An 11,752-nucleotide genomic window follows, 5' to 3' on the forward strand; every position below is an offset into this window, starting at 1 on the left:
GACAAATCAATGCCCATCCTAGCACAAAAGGCTCGCCAAAACCTCGAAACAAACTGGGAACCTCTGTCAGAAACGATGTTCTCTGGAATGCCATGTAAACGAACCACATGCTGGAAGAACAATGGCACCAAATTAGAGGAGGAAGGTAATTTAGACAAGGGTACCAAATGGATCATCTTAGAGACGCGATCACAAACTACCCAAATGACCGACATTTTTTGAGAGACGGGGAGATCCAAAATAAAATCCATAGAGATATGTGTCCAAGGCCTCTTCGGGATCGGCAAGGGCAAAAGCAACCCACTGGCACGAGAACAGCAGGGCTTAGCCCGAGCACAAATCCTACAAGACTGCACAAAAGAACGCACATCCCGCGACAGAGACAGCCACCAAAAGGATCTAGCCACCAAATCTCTGGTACCAAAGATTCCAGGATGACCAGCCAACACTGAACAATGAACCTCAGAGATAACTTTATTCGTCCACCTATCAGGGACAAACAGTTTCTCTGCTGGGCAACGATCAGGTTTATTAGCCTGAAATTTTTGCAGCACCCGCCGCAAATCAGGGGAGATGGCAGACACAATTACTCCCTCTTTGAGAATACCCGCCGGCTCAGGCAAACCCGGAGAGTCAGGCACAAAACTCCTAGACAGGGCATCCGCCTTCACATTTTTAGAGCCCGGAAGGTACGAAACCACAAAGTCAAAACGGGAGAAAAACAGCGACCAACGAGCCTGTCTAGGATTCAACCGTTTGGCAGACTCGAGATAAGTCAAGTTCTTGTGATCAGTCAAGACCACCACGCGATGCTTAGCTCCTTCAAGCCAATGACGCCACTCCTCGAATGCCCACTTCATGGCCAGCAACTCTCGATTGCCAACATCATAATTTCGCTCAGCAGGCGAAAACTTCCTGGAAAAGAAGGCGCATGGCTTCATCACCGAGCAATCAGCACCTCTTTGCGACAAAACAGCCCCCGCTCCAATTTCAGAAGCATCAACCTCAACCTGGAACGGAAGCGAAACATCTGGTTGACACAACACAGGGGCAGAAGAAAAATGACGCTTTAACTCTTGAAAAGCTTCCACAGCAGCAGAAGACCAATTGACTACATCAGCACCCTTCTTGGTCAAATCGGTCAATGGTTTAGCAATACTAGAAAAATTACAGATGAAGCGACGATAAAAATTAGCAAAGCCAAGGAACTTTTGCAGACTCTTCAGAGATGTCGGCTGAGTCCAATCATAAATGGCCTGGACCTTAACAGGGTCCATCTCGATGGTAGAAGGGGAAAAAATGAACCCCAAAAATGAAACCTTCTGAACACCAAAGAGACACTTTGATCCCTTCACAAACAAAGAATTAGCACGCAGGACCTGGAACACCATTCTGACCTGCTTCACATGAGACTCCCAATCATCCGAGAAGACCAAAATATCATCCAGGTATACAATCAGGAATTTATCCAGGTACTCTCGGAAGATGTCATGCATAAAGGACTGAAATACTGATGGAGCATTGGCAAGTCCGAATGGCATAACTAGGTACGCAAAATGGCCCTCGGGCGTATTAAATGCAGTTTTCCATTCATCGCCCCGTTTAATACGCACAAGATTATATGCACCACGAAGATCTGTCTTGGTGAACCAACTAGCCCCCTTAATCCGAGCAAACAAATCAGATAGCAGCGGCAAGGGGTACTGAAATTTGACCGGGATTTTATTTAGAAGGCGGTAATCAATACAAGGTCTCAGCGAACCATCCTTCTTGGCCACAAAAAAGAACCCTGCTCCCAATGGCGATGATGACGGCCGAATATGACCCTTCTCCAAGGATTCTTTTACGTTACTCCGCATAGCAGCGTGCTCAGGTACAGATAAATTAAACAGTCGACCCTTAGGAAACTTACTACCAGGAATCAACTCGATAGCACAATCACAATCCCTATGCGGAGGTAGGGCATTGGACTTGGGCTCATCGAATACATCCCGGTAATCAGACAAGAACTCTGGGACCTCAGAAGGGGTGGATGATGAGATAGACAGAAATGGAACATCACCATGTACCCCCTGACAACCCCAGCTGGACACAGACATTGATTTCCAATCTAATACTGGGTTATGGACTTGTAGCCATGGCAACCCCAACACGACCACATCATGCAGATTTTGCAACACCAGAAAGCGAATATCCTCTTGGTGCGCAGGAGCCATGCACATGGTCAGCTCGGTCCAATACTGAGGCTTATTCTTGGCCAAAGGCGTAGCATCAATTCCTCTCAATGGAATAGGACACTGCAAGGGCTCCAAGACAAACCCACAGCGCCAAGCAAACTCCAAGTCCATCAAATTCAGGGCAGCGCCTGAATCCACAAATGCCATGACAGAATAGGAAGACAAAGAGCAGATCAAAGTAACGGACAAAAGAAATTTCAACTGTACCGTACCAATGGTGGCAGACTTAGCGAACCGCTTAGTGCGCTTAGGACAATCGGAGATAGCATGAATGGATTCACCACAGTAGAAACACAGCCCATTCTGACGTCTGTGTTCCTGCCTTTCAGCTCTGATCAAAGTCCTATCGCACTGCATAGGCTCAGGTTTATGCTCAGATAATACCGCCAAATGGTGCACAGATTTACGCTCACGCAAGCGTCGACCGATCTGAATGGCCAAAGACATAGAATCATTCAGACCAGCAGGCATAGGAAATCCCACCATGACATCCTTAAGGGCTTCAGAGAGACCCTTTCTGAAGATTGCTGCCGAAGCACATTCATTCCATTGAGTGAGCACAGACCACTTTCTAAACTTCTGACAATAAATCTCTATCTCATCCTGACCCTGACACAGAGCCAGCAAATTTTTTTCTGCCTGATCCACTGAATTAGGTTCATCGTACAGTAATCCGAGCGCCAGAAAAAACGCATCAATATTACATAATGCAGGATCTCCTGGCGCAAGGGAAAATGCCCAGTCTTGAGGGTCGCCACCTAATAAAGAAATAATGATCTTAACTTGTTGAACTGGGTCACCAGAGGAGCGAGGTTTCAACGCCAGAAACAGTTTGCAATTATTTTTGAAACTCAGAAATTTAGCTCTATCTCCAGAAAACAAATCAGGAATAGGAATTCTTGGTTCTAACATAGAATTCTGAGCCACAAAGTCTTGAATATTTTGTACTCTTGCAGTGAGAAGATCCACACATGAAGACAGACCTTTAATGTCCATCACCACACCTGTGTCCTGAACCACCCAAATGTCTAGGGGAAAAAAAAGGCAAAACACAGTGCAAAGAAAAAAAAATGGTCTCAGAACTTCTTTTTTCCCTCTATTGAGAAGCATAATACTTTGGGCCTCCAGTACTGTTATGTATAGGTAATTCAGAACCACAATGGACCTTGAAGTTCAGAGCACAACCAAAAAACATAGGACGAGCTCTGAGACATGGGAACTCTGCTGACCGCAATCCCTAATCCTATCACACCACACTAGAGGTAGCCGTGGATTGCGCCTAACGCTCCCTATGCAACTCGGCACAGCCTGAGAAACTAGCTAGGCCTGAAGACAGAAAAATAAGCCTACCTTGCCTCAGAGAAATTCCCCAAAGGAAAAGGCAGCCCCCCACATATAATGACTGTGAGTAAGATGAAAACACAAACACAGAGATGAAATAGATTTAGCAAAGTGAGGCCCGACTTACTGAATAGACCGAGGATAGGAAAGATAGCTTTGCGGTCAACACAAAAACCTACAAACAACCACGCAGAGGGGCAAAAAGACCCTCCGCACCGACTAACGGTACGGAGGTGCTCCCTCTGCGTCTCAGAGCTTCTAGCAAGCTAGAAAAACCAATTAAGCAAGCTGGACAGAAAATATAGCAACAAAAGTAACACAAGCAGAACTTAGCTTATGCTGAGCAGACAGGCCACAGGAACGATCCAGGAGGAAGCAAGACCAATACTAGAACATTGACTGGAGGCCAGGATCAAAGCACTAGGTGGAGTTAAATAGAGCAGCACCTAACGACTTAACCTCACACCTGAGGAAGGAAACTCAGAAGCCGCAGTACCACTCGTGACCACAGGAGGGAGCTTGATCACAGAATTCACAACAGATGGCACTCTAGCAGAAATGCCAATCTTAATCTCCCACAGCTTATTTTTTTAGGGAGAATTAAAAAAAAAAAAAAAAAAAAAAAAAGGGACTGTCCTACAATTACTATCTCCCTGCAGTAATCTCAGCCAGGTATGGCAGGCAGCAATAAGGAGTGGACTGATGCACAAATTAAATAAAAAGTGTGGACAAACAAAAAAGATAGCTGTGCAGAAAGGAAGGAACAACAGGATTTGTGCTTTGAAATAAGCAGTTGGTTTGCACAGCGGCGTACACACAGCAATGCAGCTATCAGGGAGCCTTCTAGGGCAGCCCAATGAGCTACAGCGCTGAGGAAAAAAAAATGTAGCTTCCACTGTCCCTGCAAACAAAAGGTGGTGTTGGACAGTGGAAATCGCTACAGCACAAGCGGTTTGGTGGTTAATGGACCCTGCCTAACGCTATCCCTGCTTCTGACGAAGCGGCAGCAACCTCTCCCTAGGCTCAGATCAGCCACAGTAAGATGGCGGTCGGCGGGAACGCCTCTTTATAGCCCCTGTGACGCCGCAGACAGCAAGCCAATCACTGCAATGCCCTTCTCTAAGATGGTGGGGACCAGGACCTATGTCATCACGCTGCCCACACTCTGCGTCCACCTTCATTGGCTGAGAAATGGCGCTTTTCGCGTCATTGAAACGCGACTTTGGTGCGAAAGTCGCGTACCGCATGGCCGACCCCACACAGGGGTCGGGTCGGGTTTCATGAAACCCGACTTTGCCAAAAGTCGGCGACTTTTGAAAATGAACGATCCGTTTCGCTCAACCCTATTTAGGACATAGAAGTTGGTTCTTTAAGATGTCCAAATGAAACCTAAAATATAGCTTTCTTAGTATTTTAGTACTTTTCTTTTCCATTAAAAGGGACCTGTTACACAGATTTCTCACACAACGCCACCATCACTTGTTTCCGGCCTTTTACATTTTGTTTTATAGCCTCCAAAGCTTGCTCTGTGAAGCCCGAAGTACCTTCCTAGACTTCGATAGTGCCCTGCGCATGCCCTAGAATGCTGAGTGTCCGAACTTTGTTGTGTCTGGCGCATGCTCGGTTTGCTGATAAGTACAAATGCACCTAGGTTCAATGTATCATTCTTCTGGTAATAATTAGCATATTGTATGCGCTGGATTATAAATTCATTTCTTTACTCTATGACTTATAGAGAGGTAAAAGAAAGGAATATCATGATTACAGTTGTGGTAGTAGTTTAGTGACAGGTTCACTTTAAGAAGTGTCTTATAAGACACAGTCCTCTGGTAACATGTAGTATTATTTGTGAACTATTCCTGACTTTGCAGTGATGCCATTTAGTCAGGAGGAAAGATCCAAAAAGTGTATGAGAAACAAAAATCGTCACTCTACGACTCTGAAGAATAAGATTACTCAGTAATAATACTGTTTTTTCCCACAATGCAAAATATCAAACTAAATGTAATTTGCAGACATGCTGCCTAAATAGAAGTCATTCATATAAAGTGTTTTTGTTTTTCTTTTTAAGCTGTTGGAGCTTCTTCAAATGCCTGTGATGACACATATTGTGGTGCTAGTCCCGAATCTGAGAGTGAAAGCAAAGCCCTTGCCAACTTCATCCGCGCGAACCTTTCCTCTATCAAGGCTTACCTAAGCATCCATTCTTATTCCCAGATGTTGATTTTCCCTTATTCCTACAGCTATTCTCTTGCCAAAGATCACACAGAACTGGTGAGTAGGACACTGATTTTCATCTTTAGTATATGTAAAAATCTTCTGCAGAGAAATTGGGTTTCTCATATCAATTTGTGGTCAATTTTTAAAGGTAGTGCAGTTTTCTTCTAAAAAGCAAAAAGATTATTTTACTGTCAAAATTGTAAAGTTATAGAACTTGATGCCATGACTTTGTAATGGATGAAAGTATGGATAGATTTAAAGAAGCCTTAAATCTGTGTATACAGTATGTGTATGTACTGTAGTGCTAAGGTGCTAAGATACTCAACTACCTACTGTCGCCTTCTTTAGGATCCAGGGCTATTCCGCTCTTCTTCTGAATGATCAAAAATTAGAAAATTTTCGGCACTCAAAACGAAAGTTTATTATCCAATATTCATGTGAAAACAGAGAGGCAAATCATCCACCACATATGTAAAAAAAAAAGAATAAGGCACTGGTATATACAGATATACTTCTGCTGTGACGTTTCGGCAGTATAATGACATTCTCAAGCCAAATCTGTGTTGTGACACAGACACCGGCTGCTCGTCTCCGCATACAGGCGCTCTTACTGCTCAGGCAGATAGGCCATATATATTTCATTACCAGAGACCCATTTCTCACAGATTTAGCTTGTGAAAGGCATTATACTGCCAAAACGTCGCAGCGGAAGTATATTTGTATATACCAGTGCCGTATTCTTTTTTTTACATATGTGGTGGACAATTTGCCTCTCTGTTTTCACATGAATATTGGATAATAAACTTTCAATTTTAAATGCCGAAGATTTTCTCATTTTTGAATATTTGGATTTTTTTCTTCAGAGCACAAATCCCTATTTCAGTGAGCACTCCTAAGAGCTTTAATAGCGTATACTTCTTTTGTATTATGTCACTGCTCTTCAGACTATGCAGGTCACACTGTGCTCTGTGTGAGCAGAACATCTCTTTTACAATGTAAGCCTATGAGGCCTTGTTCTGACGTTCCATAGGCTTACATGGTAAAAACCATTTCTGGGTCACAAAGAGCAGTGTAATCTGGAGTCTGAAGAGCAGTGACATCACCGAGAAGAGGAGCAGAGCGGCACTGGATCCCAAGGAAGGTAGTGGTAGATGTGTATGTGAAGACACTGACAATAGTCAAAATTGATGCAAAAAGGTCTTTTTCCAATTCAAACTGGGAACATGCACAGAAAAACATTGAGAACTTTGCATGCAACAAGAAGTTCCCAATGTGCATACACCAATTCAATGTAATGTTGGTGCAAGACATGGTGAGGCAGAGGTGTCAGCCTCGTAAGGCAAAAAAATGGATTGGGCTACAGATACAGTTCCTGGACCCCTCCAAGCTGACTATGTCCAAGAGGACTTCTAAGCCTTCATTTACATACAGTTCTAAGATTGCGGTGGGACCTCTTCAAGGTAGTATGGAGGAGTTGTATGCTCATAACTGAAATGCCCAAATATCATGTATTCTGGTCAACACCAACAGTAGTCTTAGGGGTAGACAACTATCACCAGTACTTGGCTTAACCTAAGCAATAGACTAATAGCAATGCTATATGTACTTGGAAATACAGTGTAGTCTTAAACACCTGTCCGCCAGGTCATAAAAGACATAGAATATCAGTAAAGCAAATGTTTAGACAGATACGACATTACAAATACAACATTTCTGCCTAGTATAATGTTCTGATTTTCATTATCTTACTGATTAGGACTGTACATAAGTAGTATACCAATGTACACTGTGGCAGCGATTTTTCTTACCTAAATTAGCATTTCTTTACCATTTGAAAACATAAATGAGAGTAAATGATTAACTCTTGCTTTCCTTTGTGTAAATTATTTATTTTCTCCTTTGATTTACTGAAAAAAATAACCATAGCTGTGTTTTTATGTAATCCACTATTCCATGATACATTAACTGTTAGGAGTCGAGTTTCCTCTGCTGCACAGGGGGACTCTCGATCCATCTCCGCTGCGGTCTCCCATTCTCCTCCAGCCGCAGTGGAGTCTGCTCAGCAGGGACGTCGATCCCAGCGTCTCGCTCAGTCTGACTCTGTGCGAAGAGTTGCTGCTGCTTCTCCAGTCTCTGCCATTAAAGTCAGTGCTGGTCAGCAGCGAGCGGACTTCTCTGGGACTAAGTCCTTGTCTGCACGTACTGAGCATGCCCAGGGTAAGATCTCCCGTTGGAGATCGAGGGTCATGTGCTCAGGCTCTGCAGCACATTCCATTGGTCCTCTTGGCAGGTCTTGGAAGGGCAAAAGTGCTGTAGCCACTTCCTGTGCTGCAACTATATAAACTGCGCATGACCGCACGGCCATGCGCTAGTATTGTCTTGTAAATATGTGTGTGTGTTGTGAGTGTAAGTCGCTCTTTAAATAACCCTCCCTATTGAATGTCTGTTCGCGGAAGGTGTATGTTTGCTAATCTAGCGCCCGCCTTATCCAACAGCACGAAACACACATTGCAGCGTCCTCTTTCTGTGTCCGCCTGTACGGCGCCGTGCGCTTGCCTTGCGCTTTCCATACCCAAGCCAGTGTGGTTGGTGGCGTCCGTCAGTGCAGCATTGCTCGCACTCCTGTGCATTTATATATTTATTCTTAGTTTCCTTACACACCCAGTTGTGGTGTTGTGCCAGCGAGGGTCTAATCGGACTTCAATCCCAGTTGGGGTTAAGTACGCTGACTACTCGCTCGCGCTTTAGGTGCGGTGCCGCGATCCTGTGACGCAGCAGGATTGCTCCCTTCACGCTGGGTGAGGTTGAACCCACGTGTATATACTTTAGTGTACCGCCATATAGTCTGTATTTACTAGCAGCAGGTTTTCACCTGCACGGTGGACCCCGGACTGCGAACGCATCTATATCACCTTTCTTGGTGCGTTCCGCCAGTCTTAACATTAACCGTCTACAAATAAACAAGTAATCCTAAATGGTTCACTTTAATTTGGCACCTGTCAGACATTTACCTTCAGTTCTAGGGGCAGTGAGTGTGTTTCCTAGTCATATCCACATATGATGCTGTGTAACACGTACTATATGTGCCTATTTCTATTGCAGAACAATCTTGCCAAAGGAGCAGTTTCCGCAATGACCCCTCTTTACAGAGCCAAATACACTTATGGTCCTGGGGGAACTACAAACTGTGAGTCTTTGTTTTGATCAGATATTCCAAATTCATCAACACCCCACTTTTAGTTTATATTACATTTCCCATCTTATAGACCATTTGGATCTTCTCAATTGTTTTGCAATTTTGGACAAGGGCCTAGACAATATGTAAGCTTGTGTAATAAATAAATGAATACCGTTATATATTACATTAGGGCTGTCACATCAAATATTAGCTCCCTAAATATTAAACTGGTCAGGCACCACTAGGTAATGTACTCAATGTCTTCTCTTTCATCTGGAAATCCATAATTTACCTAGTGTGGAAGCGTAGCTGAGTAGCGGTAGATAAAAGGGGATCAATGCAGTCAGAGACAGTGATATAGAAGTTCTGCTCAGAGTTTCTACTGTTTTTTATTGTTGATGCACAAACACACAAAGTAATCCATGTTGAATTGAACACTAACTACACATCAGCTTCCCAGATTATACACATGACCTACTGTATTACCAACCACCCAAAAATCTAAAAGTTGTATTATAAGAAGGAACTAGCAGTTCTCAGCAACAGAATCTCTTGAACAGCCGCCTTCTGTCCCTTCAGACACTTGTCCTTCTACCTAAATAACAAGCACTGCAAACCTTCCTAAATCCATTAATGAATCAGCCCTGTACCTAAACTGGCCAAGGTTTGGGGCTGGTGCAGACAACAACATATTCTCCATTAAAGAAAAACAGTCTGGTTATGCTAATCAGTGTCTGATCAGAGTTTGATCACAGTGGGATCCATTTTTCCGAAGGAGGTGAATAAAAAAAGTTTCTCCATCTCCCCCATTCAATCTGTCTGAGAAAATCGGACTACACTCAGATGTCATTCGAGTGCGGTCCACTTTTCTCCATAGACCAATAGACATGAATGGGCGAGTGCCATGTGATTATCAAAGGCAAATCGTGCCTGCTACAATTTTTTTCCTCCGACCACTAGATCCAAGGAAAAAAAAAATCGGACATGGGTATTGCCTCATTGAATAACACTGATCCAAGTTGAATCTGAGGTTTTTACAGATCGGACTCAGACCTAAGTGACAGTCATCGGCATGAGCCCTTACAGAGGAACTCAGGCTTCAAGGTGAAGGACAGACATCGATACAAAAGTTGCCATTCATTCCTTAAAAAGACAGACTCATAAACAAGAATTAATAAAGCCCTTAGCAAACTATGCTTTGCTAGAATTATCCATCTTTCCCAGTTTCCTTACACCTCACCCAGGTTTCCTGGAAGAGCCATAGACTTCCTCAACCGCATGTCCTGCTACTACATAAGTAGCTAAAGGACAATGGTTTTTGGAGGAGGATTATGTGATCATTGCAAAATAGGCTTTTGGGCAATATTTGTACATGAAAAATCTTTTACAATGATAAATACTCTTTGTAAACATGTTCTACTCTAATCCTGAATAGAAGACCCCCATCCATTTATTTGGAACTTCCTAAACTTCCCGTTAGCTCCACTATCATTGTATATGCTTTAAAATAATTTTGTACTCTTTGGATTTCAGACATTGCTGCTGGACGCTCTGATGATTGGGCTTATGAAAACCGTATAGAGTACTCTTTCACAGTTGAGCTGGGTGATATTCGATATGGATTTGCACTCCCAGCAGATTTAATCAAGCCTGTTGGCAAAGAAGCTATGCTGGCTTTGAAATACATTGCCGATCACATCTACCACAACGACTAATTGAAACCTACTATTGGATTATAAACCACTAACAGAAGATCATCCTTTATCTATTTGTATTAAATATCATCGTAGTAATTCTTTTTGACTTTCTTGGTTTTAATTACCAATTGGAAAAATGAATGTAAACGACTTAAAAAGAAAAAGAAAAATTAATAAATGTCAGTTAAGGAATTGTATTTTATGTCATTTAATTTTATAAAGGATCTGTCAGTTGTTCAAAAATAGTGAATCACATACTTTTCAAAAATCCTTGTCCTCTCCTGATTCTTCCATTGTTTTCCATTCTGTGCTGTGTCACTCAGTTGCAGAGGTATTTACATTTATTTATTTTGGAGCACCGTATGTGAAATCTCTCCTTGTATTTTTCCTGAGCATTTTATTAAAGCATTCTCTGGGGGGTCATGCACTTTCACCACTCCCTTTCAATTGCTGTCAATCACAGCTCAGCAACATCTGAGACTGATAAGGTACCGTCACACTGACCAACTTCACAACAATATTACATAGTAACATAGTAACATAGTTAGTAAGGCCGAAAAAAGACATTTGTCCATCCAGTTCAGCCTATATTCCGTCATAATAAATCCCCAGATCTACGTCCTTTTACAGAACCTAATAATTGTATGATACAATATTGTTCTGCTCCAGGAAGACATCCAGGCCTCTCTTGAACCCCTCGACTGAGTTCGCCATCACCACCTCCTCAGGCAAGCAATTCCAGATTCTCACTGCCCTAACAGTAAAGAATCCTCTTCTATGTTGGTGGAAAAACCTTCTCTCCTCCAGACGCAAAGAATGCCCCCTTGTGCCCGTCACCTTCCTTGGTATAAACAGATCCTCAGCGAGATATTTGTATTGTCCCCTTATATACTTATACATGGTTATTAGATCGCCCCTCAGTCGTCTTTTTTCTAGACTAAATAATCCTAATTTCGCTAATCTATCTGGGTATTGTAGTTCTCCCATCCCCTTTATTAATTTTGTTGCCCTCCTTTGTACTCTCTCTAGTTCCATTATATCCTTCCTGAGCACCGGTGCCCAAAACTGGACACAGTACT

The 11,752-nt window shown here is 43.0% G+C and overlaps 1 protein-coding gene across 1 annotated transcript in view; it reads left to right on the forward strand.

Annotated features, from left to right (window-relative positions):
- The window catches only part of LOC138680865 (carboxypeptidase B-like), a 56,127-nt gene extending 44,938 nt beyond the window's left edge, over nt 1–11,189 (forward strand). Inside the window, exons 9-11 of the mRNA XM_069768087.1 lie at nt 5,650–5,852; nt 8,901–8,985; nt 10,510–11,189. Coding sequence (XP_069624188.1) covers nt 5,650–5,852; nt 8,901–8,985; nt 10,510–10,691 — 470 coding nt within the window. The 3' untranslated portion in view covers nt 10,692–11,189. The remainder of the gene's footprint in view (nt 1–5,649; nt 5,853–8,900; nt 8,986–10,509) is intronic.
- Nucleotides 11,190–11,752: the final 563 nt, after the last annotated feature.

This window comes from Ranitomeya imitator, chromosome 5 (genome assembly GCF_032444005.1).
Source record: "Ranitomeya imitator isolate aRanImi1 chromosome 5, aRanImi1.pri, whole genome shotgun sequence".
NCBI classification, from domain to species: domain Eukaryota; kingdom Metazoa; phylum Chordata; class Amphibia; order Anura; family Dendrobatidae; genus Ranitomeya; species Ranitomeya imitator.